Source organism: Chenopodium album, chromosome 6 (genome assembly GCF_948465745.1).
Source record: "Chenopodium album chromosome 6, dcCheAlbu1.1, whole genome shotgun sequence".
NCBI lineage: Eukaryota > Viridiplantae > Streptophyta > Magnoliopsida > Caryophyllales > Amaranthaceae > Chenopodium > Chenopodium album.
In genome coordinates this window covers 77,930,706-77,950,930 of record NC_137839.1, presented here as the reverse complement: position 1 = coordinate 77,950,930, position 20,225 = coordinate 77,930,706, and the positions used below count along the sequence as shown (strand labels likewise).

Genomic DNA, 20,225 nt, shown 5'->3' with positions numbered 1-20,225 from the left:
ATAAGGTACGTATTAGTTCACTTGTCTAATTCAAGGGTAAACAAGCTATTATTGATTGATAAAAAAGATGTTAACAAATACTAACGAGCCAACCACGATTTTGTTCGAGTAAGCTTGTTTAGTAAACGAACCTTTAAAAATTTGTTAAACCTTGGAGCAAGCATTGACAAGACTTTGACTATCGAGTACATTCTAGTTTCACCAATTGATCAATAGAGATCCAATTTGCTTAGTCGTACGACCCTCGTGACACATCGAATTTACAACGGTTGCACTAATATTTGGGCTCTAGTCCACACAAGTCACAAAGAATTCCACCAACAACGACCCTCTTTCACTCACTTGCGTAGTTGCACTTGCGGGCGGAAACCTCGAAGCCGCAAATCTACCCTCTTCACCAACTCTTTTTCCCTCTTTATTTATATTTAGGAGAGAGAAAAAAATAAAAGTGCTTATTTCTTGTTAATCAAGTGAACTCGAAAATAATCTCTACTCAATTTGCTGAAATCAATCCAATAAAACCCTAACAATGGCGGCAGTAGCAGTTGCTAACGGCAATACCTCCGCCGGAAAATCTACTCCGGTTGCCGGAAGATTCTCGAATGTTTACAGTGAACTTCAGAGGAGTCGCATCGATCACTCTCTTCCTCTTCCTAGTGTTCTCACCGGAAACTTCACCGTCGTTAATGGTCCCAACAGTTCCGCTGCCGGAAATCCTGGTATTTCTCGCTCTTTAACTTTTGATCTTGATTAATCGAAGTATATCATTTTTTTTTTTTTTGGTGAATTTTTGTTTCGTATTGATTAAGGTTATGATTTTTGTTGCATATATTTGGATCGATTAAATAGAAATTGTAGGATGCTTGAATTTGATCATATTTTGAATGCTTGAAGTTTTGACACTTTTACCTAATCGAGTGAACTGAAGGATTCAATTTGATTATGATTTGAATGTTTTGTAGTAAGAATTTAATCTGGAAAGTGTTTGATCCGAAGTTTTCTCTATAATGTCTGATATTTAAATTGTTTATTATTTTGGATCCGTTTGTTTGATTGGGAATATTCTTGAAAAGTTTATTGCTTTAAAACTTTTCGAGAATATTTGATGTGGATTTAATTGCATAATGTAATATTAAGTGTCATATAGATTTAAATCAATGAATTAATTTTAGATTCTTAAAAAAGTGTAGCCTTTTGTGTTTTTGAGTTCAATGTGCACAAAATAAAATTAAACTATTTGGAGGATTGAATGTATTTACATTGTTGTTTCATTAGTTGTTACGGAGCATGGTTGTGATTATATTATGTGTGTTTGTAGATGAGATCGCGAAGCTTTTTCCTAGCTTGTTTGGACAACCATCATCGGTAATGGTACCGAGTGACACTGAAGGACTGGCATCAGACCAGAAGCTCAAAATTGGTGTTGTATTGTCTGGAGGACAAGCACCAGGAGGTCACAATGTCATTTGTGGGATTTTTGGTATGTGGTTCACCTTTTTAGAATAATGCATTACTTTGGCATTTTAATTGATCAAGCGAAATTTAGTGATGTTATTGATTGATTTGTTTTTGTATTTGGGTGTGCTTGGTATTTGGTGGCAGATTATTTGCAAGCTCGTGCTAAGGGCAGTGTAATGTATGGATTCAGGGGTGGTCCTGCTGGGATCATGAAGGGCAAATATGTAGAGTTGACCTGGGACTTTGTCCATCCTTACAGAAATCAGGTAAGGTTTGTTGAGGAATGCAAGTGATTACAGTGGGCTAAACTTTGAAAGTAATTTTTTGTTTGGTTCAGTTACCAATCAACCTTTGGATAGAAAATGGAAGTCTGTGTTTTTTTTAGGTAATTCTTTCACTGATATGTGTGACATATGATAGCCTAAGTTAGTAGAACTTTTAAATCTAACCTGGTTTGTGGAATTGTTAACCAACCTACAACTTGCAATGAACTGCTAACATTGTATCACTGATGCGTGTAACACATGATATTCTATGGTAGTTAGAAGCACTTGTTTGTTCAACCTAGTTTGCAGAAGTGTTCCAACCTACAACTTGCTATGAACTCCTAACATTATCTCAAAAGTCAAACCCCATACAACTGGTGCCCCCCAGAATGAATGAATTCAAAGATATGGACGATGCTGACAACTGAATAATAATCTAATTTGTCTTGTATGCTGATAGCTGAATGTCATTACATTGCAGTTCTTGTTTGATTGTTGTTCCACATATATTTCATTCCATGGGCAAAAGACAAAGGCTGGAAAGAAATTTGCTCAATGTGATTCGGCAGTTTCTTAGTCCTTTTTCATCTTCTTCTTTATTCCTTTTTAAAAAAAAAATTATGTAGTTCTTGAGCTTATTATTGGAGAGAGTATTCTTGTCACTCAAGTACTCAACACAAAGAAAAGAGCTTTTATCGTAAGATAAATTTTCCGAGCAAGAAAACCCAGAATAAGTTTGTCAAGGATGTAGGTCATTTAATCACTTGGAGAAATTAAAGGTCTACAGAATTTTTGCCAATTGCCAATATACAATGTGCTTGCAAGGTATGTGGGTTAGTCTTATGATAGCACTAAGCTGTTACGCGATCATTTACAACCAAATGTAATAGAGGCAAGTGCCTGGAGTCTTTTGAAGGAACTGCTAGTACTTTGTGTTTTGGCCGTTGAGCCAAAATTTACGGTTATCATTATCCATTTATTATAGAATCTGTTGCCTACTTGAATATTTTTGTGCCTATAGCCTAGGAACTGTGACTACCTAACTAAACCTGAAAGGGTCCAGAAAATATGTTGGGTCTCAATCCATTTGAAGCTAAAAAAAGGAGATCCATTGCTGAAATAGAAAGCTCCCAATCCTTTTACCATTGGTCTATGTTCCGCTTAGGTCAAGTGAGAGTGCTCAAATCTTCTGCTTAGAATATTTTGGAGCCCAAGCAGCTTTCATGATTTTGAAGGTTTCTTTAACATTTTGAAGCTATCACCATCCTTAATGTAAATGATTGATGATTTCTTACATATCTGTTAGTGAACGATATCATTTTTATCACACGTGAACTCAACTGGACTGTGCAAATGTGCGTTTCATATATTGGTGTTGTTTAGTCTTTGTTAAAAGTTCATTGAATGCCAATCGAAAGGAGTTGGAAATGAGGAAACCCTTTCTAGATATGCATGTTGCTCTCAATATATACTTCAGTACTTCCTCTATTTCTTTTTTACTTGCATCACTTTTCATTTCATGCTTGTCAATGAATTATTTCAACCATTGATATCTTTAATTGTCAATTTGTAAAAACTTGATATTATGAAAGTATAATTTGAGGCAAATCTAACAAGATCTTGCATGATTCTATTTTTCCTTAATAATAAATCATCGAAACTAGTCATGGTTGAGCTTTTTGCATAATTCAAAGTGTTGCAAGTAAAAAGAAACAGTGGAAGTATAATCTATTATTTAATTTAATTACTTCATAATTTGTGTCATAATGTTGTTATTTTATCACGTTATTAATTTTTTGTTCAGGGTGGGTTTGACATGATTTGTAGTGGTAGAGACAAGATTGAAACTCCAGAACAGGCAAGTAGCTCCTTTTCTTCTTTGTTCTTCCCTTCCATCCTTGTTGGCTTGCTGTTTCATTCTGAATACTGACTATTTGGTAACAATTTGGGTGATTTCAGTTCAAACAAGCAGAAGAGACAGCCCTGAAACTAGATTTGGATGGGCTTGTTGTTATTGGTGGAGATGACTCAAATACCAATGCTTGTCTTCTTGCTGAGAACTTCAGGTATAGAAAAAATTTGTAGTTATGAATTATGCTTGTGTTAGCTCTGTTAGGATCAATTTATTACAGCCATGACCTAGCCAACTTCTTGTTGACAGTTGCAGCAATTGTTTATTATGCCAGACATTTTGGTCTCTAATTGGAATATAATTGTATCCTGTAAACCTTTTCTTTTGGTGTATTGAACAGGAGTAAAAATTTGAAGACTCGTGTCATTGGCTGCCCAAAGACCATTGATGGTGATTTGAAATCCAAAGAAGTCCCAATAAGCTTTGGGTTTGATACTGCTTGCAAGGTGAGTTTAAGAGGCGGCTAGAAACTCTTTTATTTCTTCCTTTGTATGCCTTTTGTCTTTAGCAAGTTTATTCCTCAGGCTTAGTATAGTGCAATTTGTCTTTTGGTGTGTACATTTACACAACATTACTATATGCAGATTTATGCTGAGATGATTGGAAATGTTATGATTGATGCTCGTTCAACTGGAAAGTATTATCACTGTAAGTACAAGGATAACAAGATCATTTCTCTGTTTGATGTTTCTGTTCTGCCCTGTATGTAGGTCATTTGACTTGTCTGGTGACACACTGCAAGAACATGTCTAATATTGTTTTTTTTTTGTTTTTCCTGTGTGCATATCCAGTTGTGCGGCTGATGGGTCGTGCAGCTTCACACATCACCTTGGAGTGTGCTCTGCAGACTCACCCAAACATTTCTCTTATTGGAGAAGAGGTACCTTGCTATCAGTTGACCTTTAAAGTCTGTTAAATTAAGTGCTTATTTTCGGTGTAGCACATACTGTGTTATGTGTGAAATTTAAGCTCTATATTTCTTTCTAGATAACTTAACATCCAAGTTTCATTCTTTAAATAGTTACAATGTTTTGTTACCAAACAGGAAAGAGCATATGCAAGTTCCACCCTTTAGTTACCCTAGAATTAATGCCTAATGAACCCCCCCCCCCCCCCCCCCCCAACCCAGCATGTTTGTTTCCATGTCAAGAAGTGAATCTAACTTAAAATTTTACTGCAGGTTTATGCCAAGAAACAGACCTTGAAAAATGTGACAGACTACATGGTAGACATAATCTGCAAACGGGCTGAACGTGGCTACAATTATGGTGTCATATTGATACCAGAAGGCTTGATTGATTTTATCCCTGAGGTACAAAGCTAGTCTGTTAGGAGCTGCTCTATATGCTGATGGGGTGGTATAACATTCATTATCAGTCACATATCCTAGTAGTAATACTTTGTTTTCATGAATTTACAGGTTCAAAAGCTTATTGGTGAGCTAAATGAGATATTGGCTCATGAAGCTGTCGATGAAGCTGGTCTATGGAAGAAGAAATTGACATCTCAGTCTTTGGAACTTTTTGAATTTCTACCACAAGCCATTCAGGAGCAACTAATGCTTGAGCGAGATCCTCATGGAAATGTCCAGGTGAGTGCATCTCCTCGTAGGTTATATGTTGATGGAATTGCCTATTTCTGGCATTTGTGTGCAGTAAATATATTCTGGTTGCTTTTGTTGTAGGTTGCCAAAATAGAAACAGAAAAGATGCTTATCCAGATGGTTGAGACTGAACTGGAGAAGAGGAGGGAACAAGGTGTATACAAGGGGGATTTCAAAGGACAATCTCACTTTTTCGGGTAATTATCACTAAGCCAGCATGGAATTTATTTATAATACCCATCAATTTTACTAAGTTTTGGCAAATTAGGGGTAGATGATAGCGATATTCTAGTCACATATTGACAATGAGAAACTCGGTGCACATAATTTGCAAAACTTTCTTGTTCCTTTGGGTTCTTATCCATCATTTTACATGCCAATTGCTGAATATGCATGTACAACAAGCCTTCTTATTTGATTGTTGATAGTTATTATTTATGAGAACTGGACTATCAGAGTATCAGTTCAAGAGAATGAATGTGAAGACAGAAGTTTCTGTCTTTTATGCTGTGCTTGCACATGAATTTAATTTTGCTGCATCACCTGTATGCTCATATTTAATATCATGGATATAGCTTGAAGTAGCCACCATTACAAATGCACACCATGATCCCGGAAATAACTTAGTGCTCCAAGAAAAACATATCATTCCTAAGAAAAAAACTTGCATCTTCTTGCTTTCATTAAAGAAAAATCATACGAATCAGAATAAAGCAACATCCATGCTTTTCAAAATAAGATTAATGAAAGTATGAACTAAAGAACATGCAGTTATAAAGAAAGGTCATCAATTGCAAGCTTTATCTATATCATGCTCACAGGAGTGCATTATAATAATAGCAAAACCAATTGTTACATTTAATATAAAATAGAGAGAATTTAGTGTCAGTATGGATTACTTCTCTCGTTGTGTGATTGAGAGTTTTGAGACAGACATAAATTTGAAAATTCTGGCCTCTTGGTGTCATTAGTGATGAGAATAGATTCTGGTTGAGAGATTAAAGTTTGGATACTGTGGCAATGTAGAAGTGTTGGTTAATGCTTTTCTTGTGAAGTATAATTGGCAAGTAGCCAAGTTGGATATGTAGATGATATTATATGCATGTTAGCCTAGTTAATAGCCTTGTCAAAGTTGACAATGTATTTCAATAGTTCAACTAAAGTTTATTTCTTACCTTGCTTGCATATTTAGTACCATATCTAACTAAACGTTTTCTTATTGTGTACAGATATGAGGGAAGATGTGGTTTGCCCACCAATTTTGATTCTTCATATTGTTATGCGTTGGGATATGCTGCTGGAGCTCTACTTCATGCTGGAAGGACTGGATTGATATCATCAGTATGTTTTTCTTATATGATATTAATTGACAAATTTTGGACACTATATTTTAAAAGTTTTAATGATCACTGTTTTTTGTTGTCCATATTACCTGAGCTACCATATATTTTTATGTCTTTGTGCTTACATAGGCTGGTAACAATAGGCTAACCAAGATATTTGTATCGCAAATCAAAACTATCTCAGTTCTGCTACAAATTTTATTTTTTCGATTGTTCTGTAAACCCATTAAAAGTAAAGGCATCATTTACCTTTTGCTGTGCATGCCAATATGTTTGTGCCTTATTTGTCTTTTCCTTTGTAGGTGGGAAACCTTGATGCACCTGTTGAGGATTGGACTGTTGGTGGAACAGCATTGACTTCTTTAATGGATGTGGAGAGGAGACATGGTACATTTGTTTTACATTGTTTTGTTTTTTCATATTACAATCTACATTGGCTAGATTTTGAGCCCTCGTTAAATAACCTGCTATCTCCTGGCGAAGAAAGTAACAACCTCAGGATTGTGCTAAAAGATTGGTTATATTAGCAAAATTTAAGCAATCTTTAAGCCATCTCTTTGAGGGTCGTGAATCCTTTAAACAGAGGGGAAGGGAACCATGATGTTGACCTTCCAAACCCTGTACCTGTCCTGGGTTGTTATTCGGTCATACACAATTGTGAATTTCTCATTGAAGCGCCAGAAGATAGTTTGTGTGCAATGTGTTTTCAGTCATGTAACTTGTGGGAGTACTTGATTGGCATCAGTTTTTTTGTTGAGGTCCCCAAATTTGTGTAATATGTTTATTTTCCAGTTGCTCTCTTCCTTTTTTAACAAAAAAAATTATCATCCCTCTTAAAGACCACTAGCTGTTATTGAAATAAAAATTAAAAAAAATTATAACATTGATGCTGTTTTTTCTACTTGCAGGTAAGTTCAAGCCTGTAATCAAGAAGGCTATGGTTGAACTCGAAGGTATGTGTTCTTAATTCGCATATCTCACTTTATACTATCAGTGGAGTTTCTTATAGATGCTTTCTACGTTGTTAGAAAATTCCAGTAATTTATGTGAAATGATCGATTTTCCTTTCTTATTGTAGGTGCACCATTTAAGAAGTTTGTATCTATGCGAGATGACTGGGCCATCAACAATCGGTACATTAGTCCTGGTAAGTTGTGAATGTGAATTGTGTATATTATCACGACTGTCCTATGATATTAGTGCAAGTGCTCATTGCCTTTATCAAGTGTGTTATCATATTTGTTCTAAATATTTTCCATCATATAGGTCCTATTCAATTCGTTGGTCCTACATCAAATGCCGTCTGTCATACTCTGCTTCTGGAGCTCGGAGCTCAAGTCTAGTTTTTTTTTTATCCCCCGATGTTAGGCTTCTAGGACATTCGACTCAAGTAAAGCTTTATAGTGTCTGATTTGTGTGCATTGTGCTTTACACAAGTTTCAACTTGATACGTGGTCATGACTAGGTTTTTAGATGATTTTATTTTTATTCGAGTTCATTAGCATTGATGACCAGACTTGTATGATTAGATATTTAGATGTCCTTCGCTCGTGTTTGGAAATAATTTGTGTGTAGAATAATTGTCGTATGTCCTGGCGAATTTTAGTTAGTAACACTATACATGTTTTGTGTACGAACTTTGCGGGATTATATTTGAGATGATTTACTCATAAGAATGGAGCTATCCACTGTTGGGTGCTTCTTCTATGTTGGCAATGTCCAATTTTTAATACACCCTTAAATCATTTGTTACAATTGAATAACTTTTATAAACGGGAAGTTTTAACATAATAAAGAAACAATAGTAAAAATAACTTCATTTTTTCACCTAAAGTAACTTTGAAATGTAATTTTCTTTTCTCCTTTGCTCAATCCCCCTTGCTCTTAAGCATTTAATTTTTCTTAGAATTATTGACGATTAGCCAAATAAACTCAAATAATTCGCCAAAGTGTCGGCTAAGCTTGATACAATTAGTATGACTACATTGTTAACACAAGTCATTGCTTGCTCTCCTGATCTGAACATAAGATTAGCTCATGATCCAATCTCGAAGTCTTCTAATTTCGAGACCTAATAATCCTAAAGGTTGTGTGATATTTTCCCATGTAGTGTGAGACAAGCGCTTTGATTAATCCACCTTATTGCATAAGAAACGATTGCAATTCCTTTCATGAACATTTTTGCTTGGGTTTGTCTGTTGTCAGCTTGTCACCCCATGATTTTCTTCTTTGTTTACCAACAATTCATAATAATTATCCTATATATAACGAGAGCAAGATAAACAGATAGAAATGAGAAATTGTTTGGAAAGATAAAACGCGTCAATAGGTTTAGTACAACCAAGTGGTTACATTCGAAATACTCATAGGCTTGTAGCACATTATGGCATGAAAAAACCTCATACCATGTGACGAAAAATGTATCTCATTTCTCAATATAAAGTTCGCCCCATGATCTTTAAAACTTATAAAAGCTATGTTAATTGTCATAATAGATAAAAACGAACGTACACACTACTTATTTGATCCAAATTCATTGTGTTAATTAGCTTAAAATCGTTTTCACATCCGAAACGAGCCAAGCTGTGGCGACGTTGAATCTTAACCAAGTTTGCTTCGCTCTAATTATTAATCGACAGCGATACACTAAATTTAAAAAATCAAAGCAATTCTATGAACGATATGAGTCGCATTCATGGCATATAATAACCTAGTGAATGTGTTGGATGTTTGCAAATTATATGAAAAGGACTCAAATGGCATATATAAGGTTGGTAAAGGGTAAGCATCAAGACACATCACACATTCACACTAAACCAATTTCCCAAAATACCACAAAACAATGAATTAGTGAATGTTACGTCTCAAGAGACACTTATATAAAATTTACATTAGAATGCATAAGCCCGTCTAGCTCAGTTGGTAGAGCGCAAGGCTCTTAACCTTGTGGTCGTGGGTTCGAGCCCCACGGTGGGCGTATTATTTTTCATTTTTTATTTATGCTCTTTTGCTTTTTACTAGTTGAATAAGTTTTTTTTTTTTTTTTTTTTTTTTTTTTTTTTTTTACAATTTCTCCTATTTTAATCCAGTTTTTATTTATTACATGTATGCAAGATTATTGCCCCTTCAAAAAAAATAAAAAAAATATTATTGCTTTTGATGTTAATGTTTCGTGTACATTTACTAAATTATTTAAATAATTATCATTCTCACGAGTATTACGTACAAATTTTTTGAAATAAACCCCTCTAGCTCTAGTTGGAAAGGTTGCATGCATGTTCTAACTTTATGTAGCATAGATAATTTTTGTAAAACTATTTTTATGGGTTGTAATTTCAATTGAAAAAACTTTATCATCTAATTCATTTATATTCGAACTTCACATGTAAAGAACAAGTTAAAAATAAATCTCACAAGAGTCACAAATTAAGGTCATCCCTTTCCAACATAATTTGACAATAAAATTATTTAATCTCACAAGAGTCACAAATTAAGGTCATCCCTTTCCAACATAATTTGACACAAATTGAATTGATTGATATAGATCTACATAATTTCATGTACCGAAAGTTGTTTTTATAAATCTTATAAAAACATAAACTATGGCTTTAATAGTTTAGTTAATTAGTACATTTCCACTTGGGATCCATCCTCCTAGAAAGAGACTATATGTATATGGGGAACAATTACATATTTTCTTACAATAAACTAGGAACTCCTTTGCGTGTTTAAGCAACTTTATGGGTCGTTGTTCATGGAGTTCAATAAGGACATACATTTCATCCCCCATATAAATAAACACACAAACACAAATTTCAAAAAATATACAATTGTTTTTCTCCTTTTCACACATTTTTGTAGTATTTGACTAAACCTATTCCATTGGACTGATCTTTACTGTTACTTTTTGACTCTTTTGTATTGACTTCTTGTAGCTCTTGATTAATTACTTTTTTAATATCACTTTTAAAAATTGTGTCTTACTCATTTCCTCCATCAATTCTTTTATTCATTGGTGCTTTCTATTGAAATATGATTTTTTATAATAGAGGAAGCGGATCGAAGGACGGGAGGTAAGGGAATCCTCCTACTCTTAAATGCTTGTAGTTGGTGAAGCTCAAACGTATGACCTTGAAATTAAAATGAGTTTCCCAAACACTAACTTTACCAAACTTAATTGGTAACAATATACCTCTACAATCATCTAAAACTTTCACTATAAACATGAAATACTTCAACGCATGTAATCTAAAAATTCACCATGTTTTTTTTTTTTCCTCACACCACTAGTCACTTTTTGCCAGTTGCTAATATTGTTTTTTTACTAGTGCATTCCGAAATTGAATTGTATGACAACTGCCAAAAATATGCCAAATATACTTTTTAGTTTTTTCCCCCAAAGTTGATATACCCGGTACAATTGTGTGAATATAAATGTAATAAACCAATGTCAACCTCTAAAAATCAAGTAATATATTTAGAGAAAGGGATAGTTTAGAGGAAGGGGCCCAATGCACTAAAAGCAAAAATGTTGGTTTTAGCCAACACATGGTTCATCATTTAGCCACCAAACAAATTCCTAATTGACAAAAATCACTCCTTTTATTATCAATTCTTCTTCATTACCTCCTATTTCCTAGTCCCCACGAGTACATACCAACCTTGTTTTTTCTTCTATTTTTTTAATTCTCCAATCTTCTTCCAACCCATACTTAGATAATTTAGTTTTTATAATTCAATCTGTCAATTTTTGATATTTTTCATGTATTTATACAATAATTTTTTCATTATTTGCTTATTAAAAACTGTCCAGTATATTATTTTGAACTGTCTCTTAGAGTTTACTGCACATTCACATACGGATTAAGTTTATCACGTATGGAATACCTCTTTTGATATGTATTCTTCACTTCATTTCTCTCTTTTCCTCTTCTTATTCACACAATTTTGTTCAATATTAATAAAGTGCGGATTTAAATATAGGACGATTTATAAGAAGCAGAGGGAACATCTATTAAATTATTTGATTTTGTTGAATCCAACCGTGCAAATTTTGCTTTTACACTATACAAGATTGATCATTTGAGACCAAACAGCTAAATTATTAAGATTCTTGCCATATATTAAAATATAATTTCCAAGGTTGGACCTTTAAATTAGCAATTTCTGTCAATAAAAATAAATAATAAAGGGGATTTTGTAAGCATGCATGTGCAACAACGATAGTGATGACTTTGTATGGAATTGTTTGGTTTTTACTGATTTTATTTATGAGAATTGGCTTCACATACTTTAATCTTTAGCTAAGTTCTTAAAAAGAAACTTCCTACATGTGATTGGTTGGTTATAATAATTTTGAGGTGAGCCATGATTTGCCATTCAATATTTTGTCAAGGATAAGTATAATGTATATATATTAATCTCCTTTTGTGATATTTTCCACTTTTATTGAATTGGTCTTTATGATTATTGGCATTCAATTATGGATATTTATTAGTAGTATAATATAGTGTGATTATTACACTTTGTGATAGATCAAGCTAGGTTTTCCCTATACAAAATACAATATATAACGATTATAAGTTTTATAGCACGTACGAATATTCATCTAACAACATTATTTAATTTGAATTATGCTATATGTAAATTTGTATAATAGGAGTTATGAAAAAAATAATATGATTTAAATTTAAATCATATTAGATTGTACTGAGCAATAATATGCATGTATGCAATTAATAATTTTCCCAACAATAATGATCTTAATTTATTAGATATAAAGATTAGTAACTTCATGAAGTTTTGAATTAATAAAGGCCAATGAAACAAGCAACTTAGGGTCTCAAATATGGTATTTTAGATAATGTTGTTCAGTTGTTGCACATACACTTGTAAGTCTTGTACAGTTGTACAACACTTCTTCGTCCCTTCTTGTGATTGAATACGTAGCTATTTAAGCTTAGTAATTAATAAGGTAACCTAACTAGATAGGATTTTTTCTTTTTGGCAAACACTATTATATTGTTAGTAGATCAGACGAGTGGTTGAATTGGTTCATATTACTTGAAAATGGAGGATATTTCTATGTGAATGGCCACAATGTGTGATTGGAGTTACTCGAGATAATCAATTATAGGTTACTCGAGTTACTCGTGACCGAGTAACCCCTCAAGTAACCCTTGATCGAATAACCCTGACCGAACTCTTGACCAAATAACTCGAATAATCCCAGTCACACGGTGTGACCAGTCATGTATAAAAATTTGTGCTTGAAAATTAGGTTTGATAATTTACTTTTTTATTCTTACTCATTTCCTCTGATATATATAGACTGAATTTTTTTTTTTATTATTATTATTAAAGAATACATACAATATTTTTTTGATTGAACAGTATAACAATTAAATATAATAAGCGCTAACCACCTTTAGTCAATTGAGAATATTTTTTGATTGAATTCAAATATTATACACGCTAACCTCTAATCGATTGGGAGACAATATATCACTGGTTAATATATCCTACGATTTTACTATGTTTGAGAGGTTACACTCACAATAATATACAATTGATTATCCTTTGATTTACTCCTATATAGCCTTCTTGGAAAAAACTTAGAAAAAGAGATAAATGGAGGAAGTCAACGCTTAGTTATTCCATAACAAAAAAATCAGAGAAGTCAAATACTAGTAATAAAAGTTTGATGATCTTATGAAAATGTGAGCACCATGCATGAACCCTCACATGTTATGTTACGTACCCTTTTGATATGACATCACTTGAACCTTTATACATAGTTGTAATACAGACTGATCACCTGATGAGTTTCATATTTATTTATTTATTTTTATTTATTTTCCAATTTTTTAAAAATTTCTTGGATTATTATGATCATCATTTTTGAAAATTCTGGTTATCAATTGCATTATTGTTGATAGTCTAGACGGTCTAGTCACTTCCATGAATTCCAATAATGTACACAACAATGTAATTACAAAAAAATTGTGATCCTACATTGTTTATTCATATTTGGTTGATACCTATCATTAGATGTATGCAATTATAAAGTAGCTTAGGTCGTTGTACCGTTAATTGATTGACTATACAAGTAATGAGTATGAAGATAAAACTATCATAAGGATTAGAAGGACTTGAAAATGATAGAGAATATCCATATAATATTCTCATCCTAGGTTTAGGATATATTTTGTATAAGATTATTTTTTATATCTGTACATATCTTATAGTTACCTAATATGATTAGGTTTCTCATTGTAACCCTATAAATATTGATCAATGGAAATCACTCTAATCAAGGAGTTTATATTATCTGACAGAAAATTTATGCTAGTTGATAAATTAGTGAATTTAATAAAGTTGTATCACTTGTATGTATTATGTGTCCCGTTTGTCTTGTAGCAATTTTTGAATGCATCAATGAATAGTACACTGATAGAGGGATTATTTGAATACATTTTTTTTTAAAAAAAAAAAAAGCTCCTTAATTGAACCTGTTTGGAACTTATCCGCATCTATTGGACTCGTAACTTAGGCCCTGTTCTTTTGAGCTTTTGGGAAGGGCAGGGCAGAGCAGAGCAGGGGCAAGCAGAGCAGAGCAGATTTCAGCAGAGCAAAGCAGAGCAGAGTAGAGAGCAGATTTTAGCATTATTTTTATTAATATTAATACAACTATTATTATTAATTTTATTATTATTATTATTACTATTATTATTATTATTGTTATTATTATTATTATTATTATTATTATTAATTTTTTTTAATTTTATTTTATTATTATTATTTTTAAATTTTATTATTATTATTACTATTATTATTATTATTATTATTATTATTATTATTATTATTATTATTATTATTATTATTATTATTAATTAATGTTGTTACTATTTAATTTAACTACTATTACTATCATTATCGCATTGTACTACCATTATTATTAGTAGTATTAGAATTATTTTTTAATTATTATTATTATTATTATTATTATTATTATTATTATTATTATTATTATTATTATTATTACGACTACTACTACTACTACCACTATTACTACTACTACTACTACCACTATTATTATTATTTTTACTACTACCACTATTATAATTGATGGGTGAATGAAAACATAAATAGATGTGTACCACGTTAACATATGTTTATACTAAATAGATAAAAGACGATAATGGTTTAAAATATTCAAATTATTACATATTCAAATTATTAAAACATTGTGGTGAATTAACCATCTACTTCCATATGATCTTCATTTTCATCATCTTCATTGTCATCTTGATCTTCATTTTCATCATCTTCACTGCCATCTTGATATTCATTGTCATCACCTTCATTGTCGCTTTCCGAGCGATTAGCCCTCCAAATTCGGCGTGCTATACGATGTCGCACTTTGGCCATACTAACTTTGCGCCATTGTGCATACATAGTTGAATCTGCTACTCCTATACTTGCGTCACGTTGAATGATTGGTATGCCAAGCTTATGCATCCGAATAAAATTATGTAGTGTGCAAGTGGCTATAATGATTGACATTTGACTCTTTTGTGACACTTGTGGCATGTTATGTAGTATCCTCCACATTTTTTTTAACTGTCCAAATGAACATTCCACCTTCATTCTTAGCGATGAATGAAGCTTATTAAAATGTTCTTTTAATCCTCTAGGTGGCAGTATTCTAAAATCAGGCATATGTATTCTTACTCCCCCGAAGTATGGCGTCATATATCCAAGAGTATTTGGATATGCCGATTCCGCCAAATAATATTTTCCTAAAATATATATATTTAAGAGTATTTTACACATAATAAATGAAAATATATATTTAATACGTAATTGAAGAATCAGAGTTTACCCGGAGGTGGATGAGGGAAATTAAATTTTGGATCACCCAAACTGTGAATTTTTAATTGTTATAATTTACTTTTTTATTTTCTTTAAATAAAAAAAGGTAACAAATTAGTAAAATATCTTCCTTTTTATATCATTATTTTTCACTATTATTATAATAATGTAGTATTATTGTTCCCAAAAAAAACATGTATTATGTGTTATTATAAAGATCAATATGTATTTAGAAATTGTTAGACATTATTATTAATAAATAATAAAAAATCTGTATTGTGAATTTTTAATTGTTATAATTTTAAAAAATGTACTTTAATTATTAAGTATTATTAATTATTGGTTTATTGATATTATTAATTGATATTAACCCAGAGCAGAGTAGATTTCAGCATAGCAGAGCAGAGAGCAGCTCTAAAGAACAGGGCCTTATTTTTTTAAGGTGAAAAGTACGCATCTAAAATTAAATGTCATCTTGAATTATTAGGTGAGTTTATAATACAAATTAATTTTATTTTTTTCATTATATCATACTAATGTATAGTCTTCATATATCATACGTATGGAGTATGTTAATTCTTAAATTTGACCACATAGCATTATCCAAATACACCATTCAAATTAAAGTATTCAATTCAAAGAAGTTAATTTAAGTTACTAACGTAATTACTTTTACTATCTCTTTAATTGTATATTATTGTCTATGATTAGTTTCCCTAAAGTTAAATTAGTGTGGTTAGTTGTTGGCATTTCCCTCCATTTTACCCTAAAAAGGGGGACAATTGAGTATTTGAGTAAGATAAATCAACACCAACAATAACTAAAGTCAATATCTCAAGATTACTTACTAGTCGATCGTATAAGATCATTTCTTAAAGTATAAATCAAGTACATGTAGCTCTCCATTCAAAAGGAGATGCGCTGTTATCAAGCAACACTTATACCAAATAATTATACGATAATAATAATAAAAAAAATAAGAAATTAAAATCAAAATATAATAAGTTTGTGTAGTAACTTAGGATCGTATAATTGGCTAATAATGATACCACTATTGAGTATTGACACTATATTATTCGTTTTATAAAAAGGCCATATATTATGGAAACCAAAAAAATACAGGTGTACCATGTTTGTTGCATTCTCAAAGTGCAAGAAATACAAGCCTAAAAAAGTAGTGGGAGACATCCTTAGACTTTGAGTTTTCAAAATCAATAAAGTTTTAAACTTACACACAAAAACATACACATGTATGTAAAAATTTATGATTTCTATTATATTGCACAAATCAATTAAGCAAGATTTGGTCTAGTGTTAATGGGTTTGGACTTGTGAATTGAATGTCATGAGACCAAATTTTACTAAATTAGGCTTTTTGATGATAAGAAGTTAAGAAGGTCATAAATTCAAATTGCATTTAGCCCTCCATTAAAGTGGAACATTTAGCAATATATATGGGTAGCTAATGTACGTCAAAATGTTGTGTTACAAGTAAATAACAACGAAAAAAGCTTAGATACATATTAAATATTGTGTCATAATTTAATTGTTTTAAATACCTTGGTAGAGTTGATGGGAAACTTACTTTGTGACTTTGAGTTTACAAGTTCGAACCTTTCAAGAACAATTGCTTCGGGTATGGTCCTTTATCTTACCAAAAAAAAAAAAAAAACTTCGTGATTTTAAGGTTACAACTTACAAGTTTGAGCCTCACCAACTACAATTACTTGGGGGTAGATGAATTCCCTTACCTTATATCTACTCTCAAGCATTAACTTGTAAATTTGGGTTGATTTAACACGTGAAAGGTGGTGATTCACTAGGGTCCTTTAATTTATCTTACCTTAAAAAAATTATTTTAAATACGAGTAAATAATTGCAATATCAATCTAATTCAATGCTAATAATACAATCATAAAGCTAAGCTTATAATTCTTTCTTCCTTAAAATCATATTGACTTTCACACACAGTATCAATTAACTCCATTTATTAATTTATACGTAAGGAAAAATATAAAATACGTGTACAGAACATACTCCGTACACGGCTTATATAAAAAGAAAGGTAGAGGATATGAAGTATGTGTTTGTTTATCGATGATCTTTACACCCACCTCATTTACTCACTCCCACCTTTCTCTCCATTCATTTAACTCCTCTCTTCTTTCCTCTCTTTTATTGCATCCCACCTTCCATCAATTCATCACATTCCAACCACCAAAATCTTCAACATTCTCACACTTTCTCTCTCTAAAACACACACCCATTTTCTCTCTCTAAAACACAACACAAAATGGAATCACCTTCAAGAACTCTAACACTTTCTCAACCCAATCATTCTCTCCGCCGCCGCCGTAGCAGCAGCGACTCAGTAAACTCCCCCGAATTTGAGTTCTCGAACACGGGTTGCGACCCACAAAGCGCTACTCTTCTATCAGCTGATGAGCTTTTCTCCGATGGTTTCCTACTCCCTCTTCACCGCCTTCATCCTCACCAATCAGTTGTCCCTGAACCGGATACCGGGCCGACCGACCCGGACCCGTCTCCTTCCGAACCGGACTCTGAACCTGAGCCCGAACCCTCTGCTTTGATCACTTCGAATAACAAGATTTTAACCGCTTCGAAGCGGTGGAGGGAGATTTTCAAGCGGGCCGAGAAAAAACCGGGGAATGAACCCGAAAATAAGGTGGAGAAATCCGAGAAGAGGAGAGAGAAAGAGCGGAAAAACGCTCATAATAATAGTAATAGTAGTAGTAATAATAATAGTTCGGCGGAGCTGAATATAAATATTTGGCCGTTTTCGCGAAGCCGATCCGCGGGAAATAATTCGGGTCGGGCCAGATCGGCGGTTCAATCAAACCGGAAAGTGAGCAGCGCGCCTTGTTCAAGGAGCAATTCATCAGGCGAGTCAAAAACATCGAGAAAATCTTGGCCCAGTAGTCCGGGTCGGGCCGGGGTTCATTTGGGCCGGGCCAGCCCGGTATGGCAAGTGAGGAAGCCCGTTTCGATGAACCGAACACCCAACGGTGGTGGTTCGGGTAAAGGCCGGGTTTTGAAGCTGAATGTTCCGGTGTGTATCGGGTATCGACAGAGTTTGAGCTGTCGAAGCGAAGAAAGTGGCGGTGGTGGTGACGGTGGCGGAGGAGGGATGAGAAGTGGCGGTAGTGGTGGTGGTGGTGGTAATGGTAATAATATGTTTAGTTTGCGTGGGTTGTTTAGTAAGAAAAGTACTGTTTTAACGGTTTAAGTTATGTTTTTAACTGTTTTTATTACTAGGTGTAGTAGGAATGAGTGAAATTTTTAACAGGAAGTATAGTTTATTGGATAAGATTTTTATTCTTCATCCTTTAATTTTAAATTTTTTTGTAAATATTATTCCATATTCAGAGAGTATGTATTACTTACACTATTATTATTGTTGAATACACTAGCAATTATGCAAAAAAAATTTATTACCCCCTTCGTGTGTTTTTTTTTTAAGTGTTATAGTTTGATCGACACATTATTTTAGACAATTTTATTGATTTACTCATTTTGTGTTTTTCTTTAAAGTGTTACACTTTGATCGACACATTATTTTAGATGATTTAATTGATTAACACTAAATGGGGAATAAAAAGTAATCTTCTCACACTGCTTAGGACGAAATTTCATAATAGCCTATATTTTTATTTGAGAATCAGGTGTTAACTTTACGAGTATCATTTTATATAGTGTTTGACAAAGTAGTGAATATTAGCGGTTTACTTAATTGATGATAGTGGTAATTTTTTATGGACTAATAGGCCTTAGGGATGTAGTTTATAGCACTAGTATTTCTCGATGATTGTTTCTAAGATTATAATAAGAGTATTGCATAAGTAATTAAGTATCCCTTAAGTTTTCGCTCGTTTGACTTTGTTCAAACAGAAGATTTTCCTTGACTCTGTTCAAATTGAAGATTTTGCTTGACTTTTTTCAAATACAAGTTTGAGCTTGACTAAGTAAAAGTACTAGTGTTTGACACAAGCTAGCTACAATCATAAGCTACTAATTAAGAGCTCTTGCATACTTATTTAGTTTAAACTTCTAAAGTACTTGCTCCTAATTACATTACTTTGTAATTTTTTTGAAGTATGATTATTGGGAAGCTCTAACCTTTTCACGAAGAAAATTCTTAACATATCACATGATAATATACAAGGATCGTTTTTACTAAACTAAAGTTGTCTCTATATCCGGTACAAAATTTGAACTTGAGGGGTCGATATTAAATTATTGAGCATTATTTTTCTGATTGACAATGAGAGTACAAATATTGGACTTTTTTTTTTGCCTCCTTTTCTTCACTGAAAAATAATCAGAGGGCCCTTGAAATTTGAGATTTAAAGCATAAGCAATTAAGCATATGTTAAGGAGAATGTAAAAAATACCCTTGGCCCTAGTGCTTTTTGGATGTTATACAAGTATACTTCTTTTTGGCTTCAAGAGCAATAATCATTAAGAACCTTTGCACAATGTTAAAAATGTGTGGAGGAAATCTATTTGTCTAAATTAACATAAGAATGTAGTATTTTTGTTGGAGGTTGTGCTTAAGGGTCTGTTCTTTTCAGCTTAATTTCTGTTCAGTTCAATTCAGTTCAGTTCAGTCCCAATTAGTGTATTAAGTCAGTGTCATTTTAGGAATTTTTTTTTTATATAAAAATATTATTCAAAAGACATGTCTAGAATAATGGTTACAATATAGAATTTAATCTCAAAGATAATTTTTTAAAAAATATTATTCAAAA

The 20,225-nt window shown here is 32.5% G+C and overlaps 2 protein-coding genes and 1 non-coding gene across 3 annotated transcripts; all 3 read left to right on the top strand.

Moving 5' to 3' along the window:
* The first annotated feature begins 361 nt into the window (after positions 1–361).
* On the top strand, positions 362–8,239 carry LOC145636462 (pyrophosphate--fructose 6-phosphate 1-phosphotransferase subunit beta-like). The gene is made up of 16 exons (XM_081688035.1): positions 362–719; positions 1,319–1,480; positions 1,603–1,724; positions 3,529–3,582; positions 3,684–3,790; positions 3,977–4,082; positions 4,221–4,284; positions 4,428–4,516; positions 4,817–4,948; positions 5,057–5,227; positions 5,321–5,436; positions 6,469–6,580; positions 6,885–6,969; positions 7,491–7,535; positions 7,661–7,729; positions 7,849–8,239. The coding sequence occupies exons 1-16, from the start codon at positions 530–532 to the stop codon at positions 7,923–7,925; spliced, it is 1,701 nt and encodes a 566-aa protein (XP_081544161.1). The 5' UTR covers positions 362–529; the 3' UTR covers positions 7,926–8,239.
* A 1,247-nt stretch (positions 8,240–9,486) lies between these two features.
* Positions 9,487–9,559, top strand: TRNAK-CUU (transfer RNA lysine (anticodon CUU)). Its single transcript has one exon. It is a non-coding gene; the product is annotated as a tRNA-Lys (tRNA).
* Positions 9,560–17,539: 7,980 nt separating this feature from the next.
* Positions 17,540–18,911, top strand: LOC145635416 (uncharacterized). Its single transcript, XM_081686695.1, has one exon. The coding sequence runs from the start codon at positions 17,750–17,752 to the stop codon at positions 18,701–18,703; it is 954 nt and encodes a 317-aa protein (XP_081542821.1). The 5' UTR covers positions 17,540–17,749; the 3' UTR covers positions 18,704–18,911.
* The last annotated feature ends 1,314 nt before the right edge of the window (positions 18,912–20,225 follow it).

Coding starts and splice junctions, on each gene's coding strand:
- LOC145636462 (XM_081688035.1), top strand. CDS start 530: ATGGCGGCAGTAGCAGTTGCTAACGGCAATACCTCCGCCGGAAAATCT. Junction 1,725..3,528: donor TCCATCCTTACAGAAATCAG/GTAAGGTTTGTT, acceptor TTTTTTGTTCAG/GGTGGGTTTGACATGATTTG. Junction 4,517..4,816: donor TTTCTCTTATTGGAGAAGAG/GTACCTTGCTAT, acceptor ATTTTACTGCAG/GTTTATGCCAAGAAACAGAC.
- LOC145635416 (XM_081686695.1), top strand. CDS start 17,750: ATGGAATCACCTTCAAGAACTCTAACACTTTCTCAACCCAATCATTCT.